General features: G+C 39.0%; 1 protein-coding gene across 2 annotated transcripts in view; it reads left to right on the top strand.

The window, feature by feature from the left end:
- HELB (DNA helicase B) overlaps positions 351–27,148 on the top strand; it is a 41,140-nt gene continuing 14,342 nt past the window's right edge. For both annotated transcript variants that reach the window (XM_018047977.1, XM_005680213.3), the window contains exons 1-11: positions 351–562; positions 3,073–3,480; positions 4,503–4,672; positions 6,934–7,812; positions 10,362–10,539; positions 11,935–12,076; positions 14,625–14,779; positions 22,024–22,105; positions 22,634–22,693; positions 24,185–24,413; positions 25,231–25,374. In XM_018047977.1, coding sequence (XP_017903466.1) covers positions 376–562; positions 3,073–3,480; positions 4,503–4,672; positions 6,934–7,812; positions 10,362–10,539; positions 11,935–12,076; positions 14,625–14,779; positions 22,024–22,105; positions 22,634–22,693; positions 24,185–24,413; positions 25,231–25,374 — 2,634 coding nt within the window. In that variant the 5' untranslated portion in view covers positions 351–375. The remainder of the gene's footprint in view (positions 563–3,072; positions 3,481–4,502; positions 4,673–6,933; positions 7,813–10,361; positions 10,540–11,934; positions 12,077–14,624; positions 14,780–22,023; positions 22,106–22,633; positions 22,694–24,184; positions 24,414–25,230; positions 25,375–27,148) is intronic.

Genomic DNA, 27,148 nt, shown 5'->3' with positions numbered 1-27,148 from the left:
CGGCCCCGCCCCGGCCCCGCCCCCTCAGAATTTCGGCGTTCCATCCTATCCCGTTCCCTCCACTGGGAACTTGAGGCGGAGCTTCGCGCAAACTAGCTTCCGGGGGAGGAGGTACATTTGTGAAAGCGCATGGCCTTTATCTTTTAAAACAAGTTTCAGGCGTACAGCATTATAGCCCAGTGTCTGTGTATACTAAAGCATGATCATCACCACAAGTTTAGTTGCCATCCATCTCCATACGGTTAACTCAAGTCACACATTTCGCCCACCCCCGGGAAGCCGAAGGTCCTACAGTCGCGGAGCTGATTGGCTGACCTTGGGCGTCTCGCAGCCCGGCGTTTTCCGGAATTGGGGTTGAGCTTGGGACAATGGACTATGGCCTTGTCGAGTCAGCCCTTGCTGGAGCTGCAGGGACCACTGCTCCCACCCAAGGACATGGTGGAGGAGGAAGACGAATATTTAAGGGAGGACGCGGAGGAGGACGAAGACACGGTGTTTCTAGACGCAGAGGAGCTTTGCAGTGGGGGCATAAATGCTGGTAGCCTCCCTGGGCTGCTCCGTGGTGAGGAAATAACTCGCTCCCCGGGGGTGGGATCGGCGGATTAATGAATTGTTTCTATTATGGCCTCCTCCAAAGTACTGCACTCCATCGCTGCTAACAGACTTCCTTTGGAATCGCCTAAGTGCTTCGTCCTGTTTAGAATAAAATAACAATAATAGCAGAGACTTGAGCAAATACTTTATGTTAAGCTTGGGCTTCACGTGAATCTCATTAATGTTCACAACTTTTTGAGGTAGTTTTATAAACAAGGAAACAGTGGGTGTCCAGCCAGTATTAACACCCCGAATCAGGGCTTTTAACTATTTCTTTCCTGGAGTCGAATATGTGGTTGCTGTTCAGCTGCTTAAACACACATACACGTGAAACACCACAAGCACTGTTGACTCATTAACCTGTTAATCTTGTGATCTGTATTTATCTTGTCTAGTTTCCTGTCCTAAGAATTACACCTATTGTGTGTTCCTGGTGACTGATGTTTAAGAATGTTTGAATGTTCAGACCAGTTGCTGTCCAGTAGAATTTTCTGTGATGGGATTGCTGTATATTCGCACTGTCCTATACAATAGCTGCTAGCCATGAGTGGTTATTGAAAACTTCAAATGCAGCTAGTGCACCAGAGGAGCTGAATCTAAAGTTTTAATTTTAATTAAATAGTCACAGGTGAGTAGGCAGCACAAGTTTAGACAGAAAATGTTTTAAGTTTTTGTGGAGGGTTTAGTTATTCATCCTGCAAGTGTTAGCGACTGGCTAAGGTGTTCCAAGCAAGATAAGTTTGTTGTTGGGGTACCCTGGAGAGATTAGATGATGAGGTTGCTGTCTTAATGGAGCTTCCCCTCTAAGTGCATTAAACAGATATTCTACAAATAATTGCAGCTGTGTATGCTATGTGTGCTAAGTCGCTTCAGTCATGTCCGACTCTTTGCAACCCTATGGATTATAGCCCACCGGACACCTCTGTCCATGGGATTCTCCAGGCAAGAATACTGGAGTGGGTTGCCACGCCATCCTCCAGGGGATCTTCCCCATGATCCAGGGATTGAACCATTGTCTCCTGTGTCTCTTGCATTGGCAGGCAGGTTCTTTACCACTAGCACCACCTGGGAAGTAACTATAATATCAGTGCTTAATAGAAATTGTATGAAGTGCCATGAGGTTATATTTATGAGATTCAGGGAAGGTTTTCTGAGGAAGTGACAGTTAATCTGAGTTCTGTAGTAAATGTAAACAGTAAGGAAGAAAATATTTAAGGCAGGTGCAACAGCTTTTGCAAATACTGGTAGGAGGGACCTTGACTTTTTTTTTTTTGATTGGAGGATAATTGCTGTACAGAATTTTGTGGTTTTCTGTCATACATCTACAAGAATCAGCCATAGGTACACCCATATCTCCTCCCTCCCGAACCTCCCTCTCGTTTCCCTCTGGATCCCACGCTTCCAGGTTGTCACAGAGTCCTGTTTGAGCCACACAGCAAATTCCCACTAGCTATCTATTTTACATATGGTATTGTAAGTTTCCTTGTTACTCTCTCCATACATCTCATACTCTTCCTCCTCCCCTGCCCACATGTCTATAGGTCTGTTCTCTATGTCTGGTTCTCCATTGCTACCCTGAAAATAAATTCATGAGTACCATCTTTTTAGATTCCACATATATGCATCAGTATATGATATTTATTTTTCTCTTTCTGACTTCACTCTGGAAAATAGGCTCTAACTTCATCCATCTCATTAGAACTGACTCAAATGCGTTCCTTTTTACGGCTGAGTAGTGTTCCATTGTATATATGTAATGTACCACAGCTTCGTTATCCATTCATCTGTCGATGGACATCTAGGTTGCTTCCATGTTCTAGCTATTGTAAACAGTGCTGCAGTGAACACTGGGGTACATGTGTCTTTTTGACCCTGACATTTTTTTTAGATACTCCTTGGAGGTCAGTATTGGCTGAGATCAGAGTAGCAGAGAGGGAACCTCTTTTAGGAGAGGAACAACAGACTTGCCAGGTACCAGGCCTCCCTCCTGGAATACAATGACAAATAAGACATTATCTTATTCTAGAAAGCTTACAGTGTAGTAGCTGCTGCTGCTAAGTCGCTTCAGTTGTGTCCGACTCTGTGGGACCCCACAGACGGCAGCCCACCAGGCTCCTCCATCCCTGGGATTCTCCAGGCAAGAACACTGGAGTGGGTTGCCATTTCCTTCTCCAATGCATGCATGCATGCTAAGTAGCTTCAGTCATGTCCAACTCTGTGCAACCCCATGGACAGCAGCCCACCAGGCTCCGCTGTCCACAGGATTCTCTAGGCAAGAATACTGCAGTGGGTTGCCATGTCCTTTTCCAACAGTGTAGTAGAGGAAGACAGATAAACAGGTAAGTGGAATATAGACACTGCAATAGACACCTGTACAGGGAACTGTCCCGGGATTAAAGAGAGTAGTGAAGTTGACAAAACATTGGGAAAGATTTTAAATTATCCTAAATTAACATTTCCTTTTTTTTTTTTTTTAAGTTTCTGTGTTTGATGAAAACACTCAGGAGAAATGTGACGTGTTTGGACGTTTTCCATTAACTGATGCTTGGTGGCGAGTGAAGGTACAGGTAAAACCAGTAGGATCAAGGAACTATCGGGCTCAAGGATTTCCATCTTACTTTTTACAGTCAGATATGTCCCCACCAAATCAAATCCACATCTGTTCCCTCTTTCTTAAAGAGTGTAATGTCTCCAGTGAGCAAAGAATTAAGTTTTTTACATGGTTAAATAATAAATCAAGGTATAAAGACCTCAATTTTGAAAATCTTATGGAAAACTTAAGAACATGGCAAGAGGAAATTGAAGGGAATAGTCAAAAACAGTCTACGCAGAAAACACAAGAGTCATCACTGGGTCATGAGATGCTGCTTCCTCTGGAATTCACATGTAAGTGATTTTATCATGGAGTTTTAGTGTAATTGAGATACTGGATGACTAGTATGTTTTAAATATCACCACTACAGTACCCTACTATAGTATTCTTTTTTAAAATCGGGTTTGATGAAAATGTATTTGTATTGCTTTTGGAGTATGTTATTAACATTGCTGGTTTCTCATCTATAATCTGAAGAAACGGGGTGAGATGGGAGAAGGAAATGGCAACCCACTCCAGTATTCTTGCCTGGAGAGTTCATGGACAGAGGAACCCGGTGGGGTACAGTCCATGGGGTCACAAAAAGTTGGACACGACTGAGTGACTAACGTGGGGTGAGATGATCTTTAAATACCTTTCAGTTACTGTCTTGCTCTAAAAGTGTGATTCTAGGTGTCTCTCTCTCACTTTTGTGTCCATAGGATTACCTTGAGTTGTTCAGAAAAAGTTCAGTTGTCGATTATTCTGTTTAAAAAGGCGGAGAAGAAAGGCAGGAAAAGAACAATCCATTTTGGAAAGATTTCAGTTCAAAATGATTTAAAATAACTTTTAAATATGGTTTGTTATCTGGACATTCATATATATGGAATGTTTTATTTCTTAATTCTATCAAATGAATTTGGCAGTAAGTACATCATTGAATGACTTCCAGGATGAAAGAATCATGACTATAATAAGAAAAAAGATTATAAAGTTTAATATGTAAATAGTTTTTAATGCTTAGCTTTGAATTTATCTATATATCATTTAGTGGGAAATTTTATTCTGTTGCAAGTAGGAGGAAACAAAAGTCTAAGAGGTAGTTATCTAAGCATTTGAAGAACATAAATTTTGATGTTAAACACAAGGAAAGCCATCTTGGTACAAAAACATTTGTTATAATACAATCAGTTTTCTCCTGCTTAAAGTAAATGTGTTACTCTCTCTTTGATTGGAATTTCTTTAACTAGTTGTGCTAAATGAGAAAGTCCATCAAATCAGTTGTTTTATGAGCTCATTTGTTAGCTTGGATTTGTTCTTTTCTGATATCCTGTAGTTCCATTTAAAATGGTGATGAGAGCTTTGCAGTTTCCAAAAATAATGGAATTCCTTCCAGTTCTTCTGCCCCGACACTTCAAACAGCTCATAACCTCAAATTCTATAGAGGTGTTGGAAGAGATAGAAGAGATTTTAGGTACACAGCCATGGAAACTTGGATTTCGTAAAGTAAGTAAGACTTTTGCTTAGCTTTTTGTAATCTTATACAAGGATATCTCAAACTTGACAATTTTACATCTTCTTCAAAGGAAAGAAATTTGTATGACCTCAATGTTGATGTATTCTCCTTTCAGTGTTACAACTAAATATAAACTTTTTATACCTATCCTCTTATACAATAAATTTTCAAAGGAAAACAAAATAACAAAATAAATGATATTCATATCATCAGTACTTTAGTTACATAATTTAATTTCATGACTTTTTTGGTAACTAAATTGCTGTTGCACCTTGAGTATAGATCTCACTGAAGACCCAAGTTCTTAAAAGAGTTTGGCAAGTCCATTCTGCTATGTAGCACAATTCCTCACTTTCTTATTTGAACTTTCAAAAGCCTTCATTATTCATATGGTACATCGTGATGTCATTTTATTTTTTTCTTTGGCACAATAATGTTATTTACAATTTCTTTGGCACTTATGTTTTTGTTATTAGATGCCAGGAGTAGTAAAGCGATACTGTGAAGCTCCAGAGGTGTTGAAAACCAAATGTGGCACTTAAATCAGTACTTGGTTATGAGTTTTGGTTATCAGTACTTGGTTTTCCAAATGAAAATACAGTTTAAAGATTCTGATATAAGTCGTGGGTTTCCCAAGAATGTTTACAGATTCCATCCCTCTTGAGAAATACTGGAATAATGAATTTATTCCCTCTGTAAAATGACTATGATTTCAATATGCTCGGAAGAAAAAAAAGACCCTGGAGCACTATTATCTATATTTATTCAGGACAAAGGCAGAGCAGTGAACCTTCTGCGGCTCAGGTGGGAAAAGGAGGCTTGGAGTCCCCTGTTCAGCATGTAAACCACCACCCAGAGTAAAGATTTTTATTGAGGTTTTATGTTCGTTTGCTAGGACTGCTGTAACAAGTAGCATAGACTGGGTGGTGTAAACCACAGAACTTCTATTTTCTCATAGTTCTGGAGTCTGTAAATCCAAATCCAATCAAGATGTTAGCAGGGTTGGTTTCTTCTGAGGCCTCTCTCCTTAGCTCATGAGCAGCTATCTTCTGTGTCTTCACACCACCTTTCCTCTGTGCTTGTCTGGGTCCTAAAGTCTTCTTATAAAGACACCTGTCATCTTGGATTAGGGCCTATCCCATGTCTCATTTTAACTTAATTATCTTTTTAAAGACCCTGTCTCCAAATATGGTCACATTCAGGGTTCTGGGTGTTAGAATTTCAACATATGAATTTTGTGGGGTACACATTTCAGCTCGTAAGTTGTATGGAGGGCTCCAGGGGTGATGTCTCCATGAAAAAAAAAATGGAGCTAGTAGATGACCTACTGAGTGGGTCATGATGAAGGAGGTTCTACACCTCATGGAGCTAGTAGATGACCTACTGAGTGGGTCATGATGAAGGAAGTTCTACACCTCATGGAGCTAGTAGATGACCTGCTGAGTGGGTCATGATGAAGGAAGTTCTATACCTCATGGAGCTAGTAGATGACCTACTGAGTGGGTCATGATGAAGGAAGTTCTACACCTTTTCAGTAGAGTTTGGGCAGAATTGTTGATAGGCACACGGAGAACTAAACAAGTCAGGAAAACGAGGCAGTCATTAACTCCACAGTACACACAAGAGTTCCATACAAAATTTATGTAATCACAGCACATTATGTCACTCAATCTTGGATCCCATTTATACTGATTTAACCAAAATCAGTTTTCAAAATGGTACTGTAACTTTTTCAAAGATGGGAGAAGTGTGTGTTTAGGTGATAGTATAAAAGAGCAAGTTCCATGAAGAAAGACTTTCCAAAGTAAGGAGTTAACACGAATTATCTAATTTTTTTTAAAAAATTAAAGAATAGTATAAACAATATGTAGAAGAGAGATAAATTTTGGAAGAAATAGCTAAAAGTGTTGGAGGTGTTGCCTTTAGAAGTCATGGAAAGGGTAAGTCAAGGGATTCATATGTTTTGTGATAAGGCTTTTAGTGTTATTTGACTTTTAAAACTGTATATGTATTGCTTTGAGAAAATATAATTTTAATTAGAGCATTATATAGATCTCTAATCACAGTAAAATTAATTTAAAAAATAGTGATGTGTCAGGTACACAGTTTTTCTCCTCCAAGTTTCATTGAAACACATGTCTTCTGGAACTTAGAAATTATTAATAAATGGCATAGTTTTCACTGTAATTCTCATAATAGTTATCAGTCTTTATCACTCTTATAAAACCACATGACCTTTATTTTCTTAAAGATAACCTACAGAGAACTGAAGCTTTTGCGATGTGAAGCAAGTTGGACGTCGTTTAGTCAATGCAAGTCTCTTTTCCAGTTGATGACGGATTTGGAGAAGAATGCATTAATAATATATTCTCAACTGAAGCAGATATGTAGAGAGCAGGGGCACACGTGTGTTGAAGAAGCTGACTTAACTTTTCAACTATCAGACCTCATGTCTTTTCACGATGCTTGGCAGTCTCTGAAGTTCTTGAAGGATATTGGTGTCGTGACGTATGAGAAGGGCTGTGTCTTTCTTTATGACCTTTACCAGGCTGAGAGAGGCATTGCCTCTTCAGTCTGTGACTTGATGACCAGGCCCCCATGGCAATTACAGGTCGATGTCAAAAAGGTGCTTGCATCTATTCCCACCCCAAGACCTGAGAATTCAGGAAGTGAAGATACGCTGAATAAAAGTAAACCCAATGAAACAAGATTAGAAGATCTTGTGGATATTTTGGACACGCAAGACAGCGGTGACCATATTTGGGATGATAGTGAAAATGAAGTGAATGCAGAAATGAGTGAGGGTCAGCTGGATCAAGACCAGATGACTGCTCTGGACATGATTTGCTCCAATGCTGTGACAGTCATAAGTGGGAAAGGTGGCTGTGGGAAGACCACAATTGTTAGCCAGCTTTTTAAGCATATAGAGTTGTTGGAAGAAAGAGAAGTGAAAAAAGCTTGTGAAGATTTTGAACAAGACTGGAATGTACCAGAAGAATGGATCACCTTCACCGAGCAAAGTCAGCAGAAACAGGACAAGGCTATAGAAGTTTTACTTACGGCACCTACAGGGAAAGCAGCTGGCTTACTGAGACAGAAAACTGGTTTTAACGCTTATACACTTTGTCAGGTAAAACCTTTTACATTTTTTCTCTACGTAAAACATTTAAAGACGGACTTAATGATTTAATTTTTCATTTCTTCCTGAAAACAATTAGTGGGCATTTATAGAATGTTTTCTAGACCCTTGCCTTGTGGTAGCTAATCATTAGATCAGAGATTCCCCAACCTCTAGGCCATGGACTGGTACCTCCTATCTGGTTAGCCACAGCATTCGATTAGAAGTAAAGTGTGAGGTAAATGTAATGCCCTTGAATCTTGGATCATCTTGAAACCATCACAACCTCCTCCTGCCCCCATCTGTCCATGAAAAAATTGTCATCTGTCCATGAAAAAATTGTCTTCCATGAAAACAGTCCCTGGTGCCAAAAAGGGTGGAGACCGCTGATTTAACTCAATGCGACTCAAACAGCCAGTCTATAAACTGTTACTGTTTACAGGGAAGTAGGTGTTCATGCTATCACTGCGCTGCTTCCTTCTTTAAGAAAGTCTTATTATGAAAAAAAAAGTCAACTAAAGTGTATGCTTAATGCTGTAGTTGGTTTTGATTCTGGCATATGGCCCCCTTTCTCACTGGGACTGGTTACAAACACGTCAGAGTCCACATTTTGTGGAATGAAAGCTCTGTAAAAGTGAAAAAACTTGGGTCATCTGGTTTAGTGCTTTATCTCCTCTGCCTACAACAGTGCCTGGCAAATAGCAGTTGCATAATCAGCATTTCAAATGAATTAAGATGCTTGAAAAAAATAGCTGTGACTGTAGTTGAGAGTTGTGAAGTTTCAAAGTTATAAAGAGTTGGAGAGTTTCCTTTAGCCCTGACCTGGCATTTTATAGATCAAGGAACTTAGTCCTTGGAAGATTTCTGAAGGAAAAAAGAATTGGAGTCTAATGGATGATGAAGCTCAGGTAAGAAGAAGGTTTTATTTAAGGGAAAGGCCTTCCCAGAGGCATTGAGGTAAATCATCAAGTGGGTGTAGAGATTTTGAGGGGACTTTGTTGAATGGAATGAAGTGTGTATAAAATAATGGAAATTGCACTTGGTTTATACTGGGAATTTGAGCTTTAAAGTTTGTGTTTTCTTGTTTCATAAAGTCCTTGACAAAGGAGTAAAGTGGGAAGATGATGTTATCTGCATTTTACAGAAGAGCCAGTAGAAATTTGAGGGTGTTAAACAGTTGGCCCCAAACTTAACCAAGGGCAGAGCTCTCCCTGGGATTCACATGTGTAACCTCCCAGCTTGCTACTCTTTCCACTGTGCGGTGATTCCCTTATTTACTACAGACTTTGAACACCTAACAAACAAGCCTGGACTTCATTACGGGGGAGTCATTTAGGTTCCCAGGCAAAAGAATGAAATGAAGAAAGCAGTTCTGAGGAAGGCTGCCTAGAATCAGGGGATTCCCTGCTGGCTCAGATGGTAAAGAATCCACCTGCAATGCAGGAGACCCGGTTGTGATCCCTGGGTCAAGAAGATCCCTTTGTAGACCCACACGCCATCTCAGAAATGACTTGTGGATTACATTTATCACATGAGTGAGCACAGTGCTAGAGGAGTTCAATGTAGCTCATTGGTGGGAGAATCTTCTGATCAGTTTATGACCTCCTAGAAGAGGGGAGGCCAGAGAAGGATCGTTACTGAATTTCATCTTATGTTCCAACTCTGATCAATTAGTAGTATCTTAATATTGGGTTGGAATGCTGGGAGGACATTTCTGAAGCTATATTTAGGCTCAGGAGAGCCCTGAGGTGGTTGTTATATCATTTATTTATCATTCTTGGGCTAGGGGTACCAGCAGATAATGCAAGTAATTTTTTAGTGACAATGAGCATACACACACACACACACACACACACACACACACACACACACACATACACACACACACACACACATACATTGCACATATATATATAAACAACATAGAAACATTTTTTGAATGATATACACCAAAATATTTTACATTCTCTGGTTGTAAATTTTTTTTAATAGTAAATATTTTTACCTCTGTAATAGGTTTTTTTTTTTTTTTTAGTTGTCTTGTTGGTTGTAGTGGTGGTAGTTTTTCAGTGTTGAGGAAGTACTTGAAGAAAAAATAATATTTTTATAGTTAATTCAGGCAGGCAGCACTTTATTTCCAGAATGGAGTATTCTAGTTGCGAGAAGAGTGAGGCTTAAGTGTTTGGGCTATCTCAGAAGGCCAAGAGAAGGTTTGATTGAGGTTGAAAAGAACAGGGAGCTCAGTCTGGTCAGGAGTGGTAAGAAAACCGTTGGGACTCTGGTGGTGGAAGAGTGCTGTTTGTTGAATTAAACACATTAAGTGCTTCCTAGTGAGTATTAGGAAGCAATTTTTTTGAACTATTTCCTCTATCTTTCCATTCTATAACTTTGGTCTTCTCTATTTCTTTCATCTTTTCCCCCATGTTTTTGTACCTATATCCTCCCCATCCCTTCCCCATTTAAGAGTTTTATTTTAAAAGATCATGTTAAAATTTTTTGATTTTTTTTTTTTTTGGTGAATTTTTTAACCTGAATTTAGAAATGTCATACTTTGCTTGTAGGTCAATTATAGTTTCTATTTATGGAAGGAAAAAATAAAGACCAAGAACAGGCCGTGGAAATTTTCTTCGGTTAGAGTTCTGGTTGTGGATGAAGGGAGTTTGGTCTCTGTAGCAATCTTCAAGTCGGTTTTAAATTTATTGTGTGAGCACTCCAAACTTTCTAAACTTATTGTCCTTGGTAAGTTAAAATATTGTTGGAATCCTAATTGTTTGGTTCAAATCATTGTGATTAGTAGGTTGTTCTGGGGTTTTCCAGGTGGTTCATTGGTAAAGAATCCACCTGCCAGTGTAGGAGTCTCACCAGAGACATGGGTTCAATCCCTGGGTTGGGAAGATCCCCTGGACAAGGAAATGGCAACCCACTCTGGTATTCTTGCCTGGAAAATCCCATAGACAGAGGAGTCTGGCAGGCTACTGTCCATAGGGTCGTAAAAAGAGTCGGACACGACTGAGCATGCATACACCCACCACACACACACAGTAGCTTGTTTATACCATTTCAGTGTTTTAATATCCATATCCTACAGGCGAGAAGGCATTTCTCAGAGCCCACACTGAAGGCACACTGAGTTCAATTTGACCACCTCCATCAGCTCAGTGGCTTCTTGTTTTGGTTAATTATTAGCAAGCTAGGTTGTGAATGAAATAAAGTTGTGAGGGGTTACAGTAATTACCTAAATGATGACTATTAAAATAGTAAAATTGTCACAGACTCAGAGTAAATCAGGATGTAGATCATTTGGAAATAATAATAAGTCTGAACGATAGACCACTTAAAAGTAATTTTATGATTTTAAGCTAATAGTGCAAATGAAACCTCACTAGCTTAAGTCCTTTCCAACTCTGATGAGATTTAGTTAGATTCTATTGGGTAGTACTGATGTGTAGACTATATGATTTAATGGAGGAGAAAATAAAATTGCAATGAGAGAATCAATATATTTATAAGTAATTGTTTAAGGTATTTGAGAATATTGTATAAGCAGTTGATTCCATTAATAGTTAAAGCATTCTCTCAGTTTCCCAGAAAATAGTTTCTCTTTTCTCTAGGATTTGCTTGTTTGTTTAAAGTAAAAAGATGTGTAATAGAGCAGAACATTATCATTACATTACTGAAATTTATCTATTATCAAATGCACTGGATTTATTTCACATTTTAATGTTAATTTTATTTGAGGCCATAGATTTTTCCATGTTTAGAAAGACATGGAGCAGGGTTGAATAAATGACTAAATTATAGATACCTGAGACCTGTTTTTTTCTGTACATGTTGGTGAAAATATATACCCCAACACATATCTGTAAACATGAAAAAAGTTCGATTCACATTTTACCTTACCATGTTATCACTGTTTTTATACTTTATATTGTTTAATTGGAATGGCTTTTGTTGTTGAATATTTTTGAAGACTTAATATTCTTAAGAAATTTTAAACAAAGATTTTTTTTTCTTTTTTTCTCAGAGTAAGTCTTTATAGCATTTATCAGTAGGGAGAAATAAAAGTAATTTCTAAATTTCAAGATCCTAGTTACTTAAAACCTACTGACTGTATCAACCTTTCCCCCTCTTCAGGTGATGTTAGACAGTTACCCAGCATTGAACCTGGTAACTTGCTGAAAGATCTTTTTGAAACTCTTAAATCAAGGAATTGTGCTATTGAACTAAAGACAAACCATAGAGCAGAATCTGAACTAATTGTGGACAATGCTACAAGGTATATTATGGCTAAAATTCTGCGTTTTCTTTCTGTTGTATTGGAAATAAAGGAAAAATACAGGCTTTTGAATTAAGGTGATTCGGTGCAGTGTGTTTACTATACTCTTTTAGCAAAACTTTTCTATCCTTCAGTATATGTATATCTTTTGTCCCACAGTTAGAAAAGCAAAATTAATATTTTTCATTATTGGCACAACATAAATTGTTGTTGAAGTTTAAGAATAAATATGTTTTCTTAATTTTAAAAATATATTTGTGAAATAAAATTGCATCAAGCTTAGATATCAGAATAAACCCAAGTGGAACAGAGAATTGGAAATGAGTTCATTAGAGTTCAAGGGCCAACTGGGGAATACATTCCCTATAATTTTTATAAGGGGAGAGCCCAAAGCATAGAAAGATGTTTTACTCCTTGATGAATCCTGGTGGTACCTGTGACATATGACTTTAAGAGTAGGAAAGAATCCTTCTGTTCCTGTAATCTTTGCATAAGCCTTTAGAGTGATCCTCTGTAATAGATGTGATGGGGCTACAGAATATTAAGAAACTGTTTTATTCTGTGGGCCACAATTTATCTTTGTTTCTGACTCTTTCAAGGTGCTATTTTTCTCTATGTTTGGTGTTTTTTATAATTTTTTTCCAGGTTTCATTTCCCTTTTATTGGCTGTAGTGCATCCTTTATTTCTGTATCTGCATGGCATTATTTTCAGTTCTACTTTATTACTAGCCATTGCTTAGGAAATTCTTGGGATCATGGGGCAATCAACTGAATGGCAGAGGATGATAGTTGATTGGTGTAAAAATACAGCATGGGTCCTGAACTGTTGCTATGATCACAAATTTAGCTTGAAACTTCATTGTCTTAGGTCTTCTTTGCACAACATTTTTTGGACCTCTGTCCTGCCATTGGACCTGGTATGTATCCATCTGGGGCTTAGGATCTGGAACTAGATTTTTGACTGTACTAGAGGACCAAAAATGACTTACTAATTAATGTAGAATTAAATTGAAAGGTAGATTTTGCTCAAAGAACTCCTTTTTTTTTTTTTAAAGAGTACTTTCTTTATGATGATTTGTTTTCTGTCAGAAGAGTTCCTAATTTTTTAAATGATAGATTGAAAACTTGATAGCTTATATGGAGGTCTTTGCAGCTATCTGGTTCAGATATTCAGCAGGACAGGATATTACATTAGACTACAAGATGCTGTTTTTGTTGTCTAAACATTTTCTTGCTTGGATGTCAGCAAAAACCATCTCCCTGTCCCTGTCTACCCTGGAGAGAACAGAGAGGAAGAGAAAGAATGGATAGGAGTAGTGTAGATGATATAGATTCATATTGAGACAACAAGAAAAATAATGTAGTTGAGGTGTAATATTCTTTACCTATCACTCTTCTGCCCCTACATAAAGGCAGCCTCAGTTTTGGAATATTGGTAGATGATTGGTTATTGTAAAGTCTAGAAGTCTGGGAGAATACAAAGCACATTAGATGTCTTAGAACTCAATTTTCTCTGAAACTTAGGAATTCCTTTTAGTAACTTTTTCAGTATCTTTTGGGCTGTCTCCTTTCATCATTTCCTCTTTCCTCTTGGTCATCAGCACCCTGTCATTAATGACAGATTAGTCCCAGTGATACCATGAACAGAGATAGAAGTGTTACGTGTCCTGGGTCAGAAGCAGAACAGGAAATCCATGGTGATTCTCAGCACCCCAAATTAAACCTGAGATAGTATAGCAGGGCCAGCCTTCTCTCCTTTCTTCTCTTTCCACCATTTTGGGAAGGGTTGAAGATGACACACAGTAGGGTTCTAGACCTTTGATAGCTAGGCTGAGGTTGATCTTTACGGGGAGTCAGTTTTCTAATGGATAGCCAAGGAGGGACTCTAATGCCTCTGGCCCTTACTATGTTTTCTGTTATGGCTTGCTAATATTGAGGTGTATAAGAATAAAAAATGATTGAGAAGGGAACAGAAGCAAAGAGAAGATGTGGATACTTGGTTCAGTTGAGAAGATGAGCCCATAGGTATGATATATAATAGAAGGAAGGAGAAAAGAAGGAGTGTGATGTATATGTATGGAAAAGCCCCTGAAGAGTCTAAATTAATGTAAACAGAAATATGGAGCCCATTGGGTCCAAATTTCCATCCTAGCTCTTCTGCTTTCTACCTCTGTGGTCTTAGACATCCCCACTGTAGTTAACTAAGCATCACGCTGCTTTATCTATGAAATGAGGATAATACCTACCTTGTGTGGTTCTTTTGTGGTTTGGAGAAAAGTAGATCAAGTTCTCAGAATGTTGCTTGGTAATTTTTTTCTAATACTTTAAATGTGCTAGGAATAGGGGACTGATGGATAAATGTAGCATTGTGGTCTTGGCTAAGTCTGTTTTGAAACTCATTTAGTATTTATAATGCATGTATGGGTGGCCTTTTCACCCTGTTTATGACTTATTCACAGATATTATTATAATGACATTATCTCTGCTTGTATGTGAAGACATTTTTGGATGCTAAGGTTCTTGGTGTATTATTCTATCTTTATTTAAGAATCTCAAGACGCCAGTTTCCAACATTTGATGCAGAGCTGAATATCTCTGATAATCTGACATTCCCTGTCTCAGTACAAGATAAATCATTTATTTTTGTCAGACTCCCAGAAGAAGATGCCAGTTCTCAGTCCTCAAAAAGTAACCATCAGTCTTGTAAGTATAAACTTTTATGTTTATAGGGTTAAATATTTCAGTTTTATAATTCAGTTATTAAATAACTACTTGTAATTTTATTTGATAGTAATATAAATATTGCTAGTAAAACATTAGGCACTGAAAATAAATTTATTTAATGTATTAATTTAATAAATTTATTAATCATCAAAAGCAGATTACTTTTGAATTTTGTAAAGAAGTAAGCTCATGCATACTAAAGGACTTAGTAAATATTTGTTGAGTAAATAAGTGGATGTAGATTATTAGTTTGCTGTGCTCAGTTACTCAGTCATGTCTGACTCTTTGTGACCCTGTGGACTGTAGCCTGCCAGGCTTCTCTGCCCATGGGATTCTCTAGGCAAGAATACTGGAGTGGGTTGCCATTTCCTCCTCCAGGGGATCTTCCTGACCCAGGGCCGCAGATGATTAGTTTACAATAAAGCAAGAGCCCCGGTAATCGCAAGTTTATTCTTAATGAATGAAGCTTTTTTTTTTAACAGCAATTGGAAACATTTGTTGTTTTGAGGACATTTGTGAAATAAAAGTGATGGCTGTCAAACTGTTGCTAAGCTGAGTTCCTAACAGTTCTGTTTCTAATAAAGTGGACAAACGTCACTTCTAATTAGGACTATTACGATAACAGTATGACAGGATTGAGAAAATGCATGGGACAAGGGACTCTTCTCTCTGTGTGTATGAGTCGTGTCTCGTCACTCCACCATTGGTAAAATGGGGGTCACAGTGACAGTATGGAACAGTTGTGAAAGTTGAGGGCATTTGTCAGTTTTGAGGAGCTATGTAAATGTTATTTTTTTGTAAATCAGTTCAGTCCAACTCTTTGTATCCGACTCTTTTCGACCCCATGGACTGCAGCACGCCAGGCCTCCCTGTCTATCACCAACTCCTGGAGTTTACTCAGACTCATGTCCATTGAGTCGGTGATGCCATCCAACCGTCTCATCCTCTGTCATCACCTTCTTCTCCTGCCCTCAATCTTTCCCAGCATCAGGGTCTTTTCCAGGGAGTCAGGTCTTCACATCAGGTGGCCAAAGTATTGGAGTTTCAGCTTCAACATCTGTCCTTCCAATGAACATTTAGGACTGATTTCCTTTAGGATGGACTGGTTGGATCATGTAAATGTTATTTTTTTGTAAATAATAGATATTAAGTTATTACTCCAAATGAATTTATTTAAATACATTATGCCTTTGAATCTTTATATTATAAACTTGCTTAGCAAGCTTTTAAAAATAGTGTAGTGGTTTACTCAAAATTGAATTGGCGAAGATGTAAATGGTTATTATTGAGAATTTCTTGTAGTTGCCACAGTTCTTCAAATTATGTGCTTCTTACTTAGCAGGTTTCACTCGGCATGTGACATTAATTGACATCCAACTTTGTATGTAAGCCTCTCCTCTTCTGTGTGTGTCCCATCTTAGTTCCCTTGGGTTAGTGTTCATTCACATGTTACAGTATTCTTTTTTTAAATGAGATCATGTAATAATGGGATTCTATGTATGTGTTTTTGCTGATGGTTTTTTTTTTTTAATTATAGAAATCATTTATATTCCTTAACAGAAGTCAACTGATACAGAAGTGTTTGAAATAAAAATTAATATTTCCTTTAATCATTCCCACTCCTCTTCCCCAGAGTCAACTCCCATAAAAGTTACATCCATAGGAAGAGCTTGGTGTTTATCTTTATAAAACTTGATTATATCCATGTGTACATGCTAAGTCACTTCAGTCATGTCTGACTCTGTGCAACCCTATGGACTGTAGCCTGCCAGGCTGCCCTGTCCATGGATTCTCCTGGCAAGAATAGTGGAGTGTGTTGCCATGCATACACAGACCAATTTAGTTTTATATAAATTGGATTATAAGCTGTGTATTGTTTTTTGGCTTGTTTTTTATTCCACATGTTGTGAATAATTGCCTGGAAAATCCCATGGGCGAAGGAGCCTGGTAGGCTGCAGTCCATGAGGTCGCTAAGAGTTGGACACAACTGAGCGACTTCACTTTCACTTTTCACTTTCACGCATTGGAGAAGGAAATGGCAACCCACTCCAGTGTTCTTGCCTGGAGAATCCCAGGACAGAGGAGCCTGGTAGGAGGCCAACTGTGGGGTCGCACAGCGTCGGACACGACTGAAGCAACTTAGCAGCAGCAGCAGCAGTGAATAATTAAGATAATGTTTATCCTCACCAGAGCTTAGTTCATAGTAGATATTAGTACAATTGAAGAAAATGAGACAGCTATGGTTAAGAACTTTCTTTCTCTGCTGTTCCATTTAGATCTACCTGAAATAAGTTTAGTTTTATTTCTGGCACCCATTCTTTACATTAATGAGAATGTACTTAAAAAAGTTTCAGAATGGTAGCAGAGCTTAGCTGATGCTGTTTCTCTATCTTAATTATCTCTTAATTATAAACTTCAGCTGGAAAATGAGTCTCTTCTTTAAGAGAATTGAATAAATACTCCTTAGAGAGGCATATAGTACTTTTTCATGAATAATTAAGTATTATTACTTAACACTTAAGTAATAAGTATTTCTTAATAAATTACCCAGTTATTCCCATTATTGCAAGATACAAAGCCCTGAGACAGGCTTCGTAGCTGGGCTGGAATTCCAGTGATGTTAAAATGAGAAAAAATGCATATCTTAGAATCAAGGAAATACAGTGTGTATATTGATTTGGAAGATGTAGGGAGAGTGAACAAATCAGGGAGCAGAATAGCATGATTCTGTACGTGTGAAACCTTTGCAAGCAGGGCTTGGCTGGAGGTGAGCTGAGTGTTGGCCATGTTTTACTGATAACCCTTTCTTCATATGAAAAATGAAGGGCTCCGTGAGCAACTAATTCGGTTTTCCTAGAGCAAGGCTTACAAGTACTGGGCTTTCTCATTCCCTTTTGATTTATCTATGAGGGAAAGACCTAAAAGCCTGAGGTGTTTTTTCCCCAATTTTATATCTTGTCCCTTTCTTGAGAAATGTTCCCTGATTTGTAACATTGCTAAGAGAGATGAGAGGAAGCCAGCTTCTCAGGCTGTGAGGAAGGACAAGTTGTAAGTGGACGTTATCACTGTCAGTGATCTGAGTGCTAAAAGAGGGAGGCTGGCCACCCTACCCTGTTGGAAAACTTATTTTACTTTCAAGGGCCTCAGTTTCACTTTCGTAGCAAGGATGTAATCAGTGGTGAGAGTTAAACTATTTAATAGCTGGCAGAGTCTGGTCACTATTGGAATAGATGCCCCTCCTGTGTCAGGGTTAACCTATATTAGTTGTTGAATCATGGGGAGATCTGGGGATTCTGGAGGAGGCAAAGACATGGGTGGGGTTTGAGGGAGGGCTTTGTGGTGTTTGGGGAGTAGCTGTTTTCTAGTCTAGATATTATAAAAACATCTCCCTATTTTATACAGGTCTGTATCAGCTAAATGTCAGCTCTGGGTATAATAATACATGCATTATATGCATATTGTAGTGATTAAATTAAAGATGAAATCACAGATGCAAAGCATATAGATTCTCAAACTACAACTGATGACCACTAGTGCCACCAGAGCTTAAAACAGAAGTCGTACATTAGTAATTGTTACATATTTTGTCCTAGAAACCATCAATAAATATGCAGTGATGATACTACAAATTAGGAGCTATCTGGGCTAGTGGCTGAGAAAGAATGGCTGGAAGACATGCCTTCATTCTGGTTTCTTTTCTTCTGGCTGATGAAGCAAATAAGGTTGATGCTCCTGTGGTGAACCTGTATCCTGTTTGATGAGACCCCTTAGCAGGAATTCTGAATTAGTTTCCCCTCAGTCAGTCTCTCCCATCAGGAAGCTTCCATAAGCCTGTTATTCGTACCCACCAGAGGGCAGACAGAATGAAAACCACACTCATAGAAAACTAATCAAACTGATCACATGGACCACAGACTTGTCTAACTCAATGAAACTGTGAGCCGTGCCGTGTAGGGCAGCCCAAGACGGACAAGGGTGGAGAATTCTGACAAAATGTGGTCCACTGGAAAAGGGAATGGCAAACCACTTCAGTATTCTTGCCTGGAGAACCCCATGAACAGTATGAAAAGGCAAAAAGATAGGACACTGAAAGAGGAACTCCCCAGGTTGGTGGGTGTCCAATATGCTACTGGAGATCAGTGGAGAAATAACTCCAGAAAGAATGAAGGGATGGAGCCAAAGCAAAAACAATACCCAGTTGTGGATGTGACTGGTGATAGAAGTAAAGTCCAATGCTATAAAGAGCAATATTGCATAGTACTCTGGAATGTTAGGTCCGTGAATCAAAGCAAATTGGAAGTGGTTAAATAGGAGATGGCAAAAGTGAACATTGACATTTTAGGAATCAGCGAACTAAAATGGACTGGAATGGGTGAATTTAAGTCAAATGACCATTATATCTACTACTGTGGGCAAGAATTCCTTGGAAGAAATAGAATAGCCCTCATAGTCAACCAAAGAGTCCGAAATGTAGTACTTGAATGCAGTCTCAAAAACAACAGAATGATCTCTGTTTGTTTCCAAGGCAAGCCATTCAAGTCTATGCCCCAACCAGGAATGATTCTATGATGACCTCCTAGAACTAACACCCAAAAAAGATGTCCTTTTCATTATAGGAGACTGGAATGCAAAAGTCAGAAGTCAAGAGATACCTGTAATAACAGGCAAATTTGACCTTGGAGTACAAAATGAAGCAGGTCAAAGGCTAACAGTTTTGCCAAGAAAATGCTCTGGTCATAGTAAACACCATCTTCCAACAACACAAGAGAAGATTCTACATGTGGACATCACCAGATGGTCAATACTGAAATCAGATTGATTATATTCTTTGCAGCCAAAGATGGAGAAGCTCTATACAGTCAGCAAAAACAAGACCGGGAGCTGACTGTGGCTCAGATCATGAATTCCTTATTGGCAAATTCAGACTTACATGGAAGAAAGTAGGGAAAACCACTAGACCATTCAGGTATGACCTAAATCAAATCCCTTACAATTATACCATGGAAGTGAGAACTAGATTCAAGGGATTAGTTCTGATAGACAGAGTGCCCAGTGAACTATGGACGGAGTTTCATGACATTGTACAGGAGGCAGTGATCAAGACCATCCCCAAGAAAAAGAAATGCAAAAAGGCAAAATGGTTGTCTGAGGAGGCCTTACAAATAGCTGAGGAAAGAGAAGCAAAAGGTAAAGGAGAAAAGGAAAGATATACCCATTTGGATGCAGAGTTCCAAAGAATTGCAAGGAGAGATAAGAAAGCCTTCGTCAGTGATCAATGCAAAGAAATAGAGGAAGACAATAGAATGGGAAAGACTAGAAATCTCTTCAAGAAAATTATAGATACCAAGGGAACATTTCATGCAAAGATGGGCACAATAAAGGACAGAAATGGTATGGACCTAACAGAAGCAGAAGATATTAACAAGTGGTGGCAAGAATACACGGAAGAACTATACAAAAAAGATCTTCATGACCCAGATAACCATAATGGTGTGGTCACTCACCTAGAACCAGACATCCTGGAATGTGAAGTCAAGTGGGCCTTAGGAAGCGTCACTGCGAACAAAGCTAGTGGAAGCAGTGGAATTCCAGTTGAGCCGTTTCAAATCCTAAAACATGATGCTGTGAAAGTGTTGCACTGAATATGCCAGCAAATTTGGAAAAGTTAGCACTGGCCACAAGACTGAAAAAGGTCAGTTTTCATTCCAGTCCTACAAAAGGGCAAGGCCAAAAAATGTTCAAACTACTGCACAGTTGCACTCATCTCACACACTAGCAAAGTAATGCTCAAAATTCTCAAAGCAAGGCTTCAACAGTATGTGAGGCGTGAACATCCAAATGTTCAAGCTGGATTTAGTGAAGGCAGAGGAACCAGAGATCAAATTGCCAACATCTGCCAGATCATCAAAAAAGCAAGAGAGTTCCAGAAAAACATCTACTCCTGCTTCATTGACTATGTCAAAGCTTTTGACTGTGTACAGTTCAGTTCAGTCACTAAGTCATGTCCAACTCTTTGCGACCCCATGAATCTCAGCACGCCAGGACTCCCTGTCCATCACCAAATCCTGGAGTTCACCCAAACCCATGTCCATCAAGTTGGTGATGCCATCCAACCTCATAACAAATTATGGAAAATTCTTAAAGAGATGGGAATACCAGACCACCTAACCTGCCTCCTGAGAAATCTGTATGCAAGTCAAGAAGTAACAGTTAGAACTGGACATGAAACTACAGACTGGTTCCAAATAGGGAAAGGAGTACGTCAAGGCTGTATATTGTCACCCTGCTTATTTAACTTGTATGCAGAGTACATCATTCAAAATGCGGGCTGGATGAAGCACAAGCTGGAATCAAGATTGCTAGGAGAAATATCAGTAACCTCAGATATGCAGATGACACCACCCTTATGGCAGAAAGCGAAGAAGAGCTAAAGAGCCTCTTGATGAAAGTGAAAGAGGAGAGTGAGAAAGTTGGCTTAAAATTCAACATTCAGAAAACTAAGATCATGGCATCTGGTCCCATCACTTCATGGCAAATAGATGGGGAAACAATGGAAACAGTGACAGATTTTATTTTCTTGGGCTCCAAAATCACTGTAGATGGTGAGTGCAGTCATGAAATTCAAAGACGCTTGCTCCTTGGAAGAAAAGTTATGACCAACCTAGACAGCATATTAAAAAGCAGAAACATTACTTTGCCAACAAAGGTCCGTCTAGTCAAAGCTATGGTTTTTCCAGTAGTCATGTATGGATGTGAGAGTTGGACTATAAAGAAAGCTGAGTGCTGAAGAATTGATGCTTTTGAACTGTGGTGTTGAAGAAGACTCTTTAGTCCCTTGGACTGCAAGGAGATCCAACCAGTCCATCCTAAAGGAGATCAGTCCTGAATATTCATTGGAAGGACTGATGCTGAAGCTGAAACTGTAATACTTTGGCCACCTGATGTGAAGAACTGACTCACTGGAAAAGACCCTGATGCTGGGAAAGATTGAAGGTGGGAGGAGAAGGGGACGACAGAGGATAAGATGATTGGATTGCATTACTGACTCAATGGACATGAGTTTGAGTAAGCTCCGGGAGTTGGTGATGGACAGGGAGGCCTGGTGTACTGCAGTCCATGGGGTCACAAAGAGTCAGACACAACTCAGGGACTGAACTGACTGATTGAAACAGTGTTATAATTCAGTGCTTTTCTGTGTTAACCTTTTCCTCTTGAATTATCAGATTTATATTCTGCAGTTAGTACTTTACTCCAAGAAAAGGACCTAGAAGATGTGAAAACATCACAATTTATTGCCTTTAGAAGGTAAAGCATTTACAATATTTTATTGTTTTTAAAAGTGGAACTTTTAAATTTCATACGTTATTAATCTAGATGCTGTTGAAATGGGAGACTCTAGTAGTTCATCACTGTGAATCCTGTCTTATTTTGAGGTACTTCTTTGGTAGACCCAGCAGAAGGCAGCTTTTAAAGAGGGCTGTTCATTCATACGTTCATTCATTTATTGGTCACACTGCACAGTTTGTGGGATATTAAATCCCTGACTAGGGATAGAACCCAGGCCCATGGCAGTGAGAGTACTGAGTCCCAACCACTGGACCACCAGAGAATTCCCTAAAGAGGGCTCTTTCTACCAAATATTATATTTGGTAACTAATAGGAAATCTGAATGGAAGAAATACGTTTATATTTAAGTCAAAATTACCAAATTCCTTTTCCTGAGGAAAGTTCTGGAAACTTTTGATAGAACCCCATATATCATAATTGTTGGTAATAGAAATCTATGTGAAAGAGATTCCATTAAAGTGACCCTTGCATTTTCCTGTGTTGTAGGCAGGACTGTGACGTGATCAACGCCTGCTGTTGCAAACACTACACAGGACGTCTAATCAAGTAAGGACAGTGCTTCCTGGATTCACTGTACTTTTGTTTGTTTATCATTGTAGTTGCATATTTAAAAATCTTTATTCTCCATTGTTAAGTCAGCTGATTTCTTCAATTAAGTATGATATAGATCCTTAGGAATTTTTGGTAATCAGCGTAATGAGAAAAATAAGGAATAAAATTGTCCTTGTGGTTTCCTACTTCTAGCCTCTGCAGACTGAGCTTTGAGAATTTATGGCAATTTTTCAAATTAGATATGTGTGGAATGTATTCAGGAACCTTAGCAACAGGATGCCTGCAGAGAGCACCTTAGGTGAACATCTGTCAGGGAAATAAGCGAATAGAAAAGCCATGCTGTTCACACGTAGGACAGGCTACATAACTTCTCTTGCATGTATCAACAGGGCTTCCCTTGTGGCTCAGCTGGTAAAGAATCCACCTGCAATGCAGGAGACCCCAGTTTGATTCCTGGGTTGGGAAGATCTCCTGGAGAAGGGAAAGGCTACCCACTCCAGTATTCTGGCCTTGAGAATTCCATGGATTGTGTTAATCCTGCTGCTGCTGCTAAGTCGCTTCAGTCGTGTCTGACTCTGTGCGACCCCATAGACAGCAGCCCACCAGGCTCCCCCGGCCCTGGGATTCTCCAGGCAAGAACACTGGAGTGGGTTGCCATTTCCTTCTCCAACGCATGAAAGTGAAAAGGGAAAGTGAAATTGCTCAGTCGTGTCCGACTCGTAGCGACCCCATGGGATCACAAAGAGTTGGACACAGCTGAGCGACTTTCACTTAATAATAATAATACCATTTATTAAGTGTAGAGAATCCAGAAATGTGTAAGTTACTAGAGGATCTCCTTGTCTATTGAGGGAAGACAGAAAATACCATGATAGGTACCCCAACAAAGGGTTAAAAAGCACATGATTGGGGCCATCGAGTCTGGGTCTCAGTCTTGAGCAGGCAGTTTCACCCTTCCATGTATGTAAGCGCATACTTACTTAGAATCTCCCTCATAAAGTTGTAGTAAGGATGAAATGAAATAACATGCCTAAAGCACTCACCAATTTGCTGCTATTATTCTGATATAGTGTCATAATTATTATACTAGAAATATGTATAAATGTGTGAGACTTGAATTGGAGTAGTGATAACAGATTGAAGAGGAGAGGATGAATTTAAAAGGTAGAGTCGATAAGATTTTTGGTAACTTTTGGAATGTGAAGGGAAAGACAGACATCAGCCTTTATGCCAAAATTTCTAGCTTGAAAAAAGTCAGCTAGGAAATGTCGTTGAGTTTGAGGTGCTGCAGTGAGTGTAGGTAATCAGACCACAACCGTGGGAGCCTCCTCATTTCTTGGTGACCTTTGGAGAACAAAAGTGATATAAAGAGTCTGTGGAAATTATTTTGAGAATTGGATCAGATCTGAGTGGGAGTCAGTGCATAAAGACAATGAAATTGTGGTTTTCCAAATTCTCATACTGTATTCTTATTTTCTATCTCAGAAACCATCAGAATAGACTTGAATTTGGAGTTGGTGATAAAATTTGTTGTACCAAGAATGCATATCTCTCAGAGTTACTCCCTGAAAATACCTTCAACAGTCAACAAAATAATGAATTAAGAGCTAGTGGTGAAGACTTTAATGGTGGTACTCCTGGTTTTGCTAAAAATAAGCATGACTTTGAAAGTGGTACTCGACTCTGCAATGGAGAAATATTTTTTATAACAGCGGTAGGTAATAACAGAAAAATAGTACCTTTTTACCTATGAGGGATAGATTTGGTTTTCTTTTTATTGCCTGAGGATTGATTCAGAATCTAATCATATGAGAGCTGACATTTTTCTTCCATAATTTTTTGTTAAGAACTTTTGGCTTTGTATCCATGAGGAATCTTGATTTGTAGTTTTCCAGTGACATCTTTTCTGATTTTATGAGGCCAACTAATTCTGGCCTCATAAAATTAGTTGGGAAATGTTCCTTTCTCTTACATTTTCTGGGAGACTTTGTGAAGAAACACATTTTTAATAAGTTTGAAATGCTCAAGTAACAAAACCAAGGGACAAGTGACACACTTATTATGTTTTACAAAGCAGCATTTCCTTGGTTGCTGCTTAAATACAGAAGCTATAGAAGTGGTCTCCTTGAATTTGCCCTCATTGTATAAACATCTTTGTAAACTTAAAGTTTATTCTTAAAATTTGTAAAGAAAAGTGAACTCTTTGCCAGAAACATATGCAGACTTATACAGTCACTGCAAGAAGTAAAATGTATAGTCTTCAGAGCAAGAACAGCGATACAGACTGTTCTCCGAAGAGTCGAATGAAGGTTAAATTTCAATGACCAAAAACTTCCACTTATGTTTATTAAAATATTTGGGTGTGTCTGTATTCAGTTGGTGCTCAAGCATAGATTTTAAGCTCTTTGAAATTCTTAACAATGATTCATGCTATTTTATTTATAAGGTGGCATTTTATGTTCAATCCCAAATAGACCTTTGTAGAGTACGTATTTGAAAACATAAAGAGCAGTTATTTGTTTTGGTGACAGGATAAAACTGATGTAACTTTTGGAAAGAAAAGATTTTTGACCATTAATAATATGGCTGGCTTGGAAGTAACTGTGGATTTTGGGAAACTAATGCAATATTGTCACATAAAACATGCATGGGCAAGAACGATTCATACTTTTCAGGTAAGAGTGGACTTTTATAAAGTGATTTAAATAGCTTGCCAAGATGGAGTACATTGCATTGTTTTCTTCCTAATTTTTATTGCTTTTATTATTTTTTAAATTAATAAACAAAGTATACAGTAGCACAGAAACTACTGTATAGACGCTAACGTTTTGCTCGTTCTGCTTCAGAGCTCTCTATATTTTCCAGATCTAAGACACTGTAGTTAAAGCCTCATTCTGCAAGTGTTCCTTCTCCTCCCAGGGGGAGGGATCAGGACTGGGAGGACTAAATTTCCCCCTTGCTCTGCCTCCAGTGTCACTTGGCATGGCGCTCTTACTTCAGTTCAGTCGCTCAGTCGTGTCCGACTCTTTGCGACCCCATGAATCGTAGCATGAATCCCTGTCCATCACCAACTCCTGGAGTTCACTCAGACTCATGTCCATCGAGTCGGTGATGCCATCCAACCATCTCATCCTCTGTCGTCCCCTTCTCCTCCTGCTCCCAATCCCTCCCAGCATCAGGGTCTTTTCCATTGAGTCAACTCTTCGCATGAGGTGGCCAAAGTATTGGAGTTTCAGCTTCAGCATCAATCCTTCCAATGAACACCCAGGACTGATCTCCTATAGAATGGACTGGTTGGATCTCCTTGCAGTCCAAGGGACTCTCAAGAGTCTTCTCCAACACCACAGTTCAAAAGCTTCAATTCTTCGGCGCTCAGCTTTCTTCACAATCCAACTCTCACATCCATACATGACCACTGGAAAAACCATAGCCTTGACTAGATGGACCTTTGTTAGCAAAATGACGTCTCTGCTTTTTAATATGCTGTCTAGGTTGGTCATAATTTTCCTCCCAAGGAGTAAGCGTCTTTTAATTTCATGGCTGCAATCACCATCTGCAGTGATTTTGGAGCCCAGAAAAACAAAGTCAGCCACTGTTTCTGCTGTTTCCCCATCTATCTGCCATGAAGTGATGGGACCAGATGCCATGATCTTAGTTTTCTGAATGTTGAGCTTTAAGCCAACTTTTTCACTCTCCTCTTTCACTTTCATCAAGAGGCTTTTTAGTTCCTCTTCACTTTCTGCCATAAGGGTGGTGTCATCTGCATATCTGAGGTGATTGATATTTCTCCTGGCAACCTTGATTCCAGCTAGTGCTTCTTCCAGCCCAGCATTTCTCATGATGTACTCTGCACTTAAGTTAAATAAGCAGGGTGACAGTATACAGCCTTGACATACTCTTTTTCCTATTTGGAACCAGTCTGTTGTTCCGTGTCCAGTTCTAACTGTTGCTTCCTGACTGGCATACAGGTTTCTCAAGAGACAGGTCAGGTGGTGTGGTATTCCCATCTCTTTCAGAATTTTCCACATTTATTCTGATCCACACAGTCAAAGGCTTTGGCATAGTCAATAAAGCAGAAATAGATGTTTTTCTGGAACTCTCTTGTTTTTTTGATTATCCAGTGGATGTTGGCAATTTGATCTCTGGTTCCTCTGCCTTTTCTAAAACCAGCTTGAACATCTGGAAGTTCTGTAGAAGCCATATTAAGGAGTTAGGACTTTTTTGAGAGCCCAGGGAGCCATTAATGGGTTTTAAGCAAAATCTGATGTGGCTGGGTTTGCATTTAACAGGTGTGGCTGCTTGGAGGACAGTGTGTTGCAGTAATGTGGGTACGGGGAGACTGATTACGAAGCTGTTAAATTTTTCTCAGTGAGACTTATAGGATACTTAAGAACTCAGCTAAGTTTAGGTAGACATTTACCTGTTTAGGGAAACACAATATAAAGTACA

Source organism: Capra hircus, chromosome 5 (assembly GCF_001704415.2).
Source record: "Capra hircus breed San Clemente chromosome 5, ASM170441v1, whole genome shotgun sequence".
Taxonomy (NCBI): Eukaryota; Metazoa; Chordata; class Mammalia; order Artiodactyla; family Bovidae; genus Capra; species Capra hircus.
This window is presented reverse-complemented; position numbering and strand designations above follow the sequence as displayed.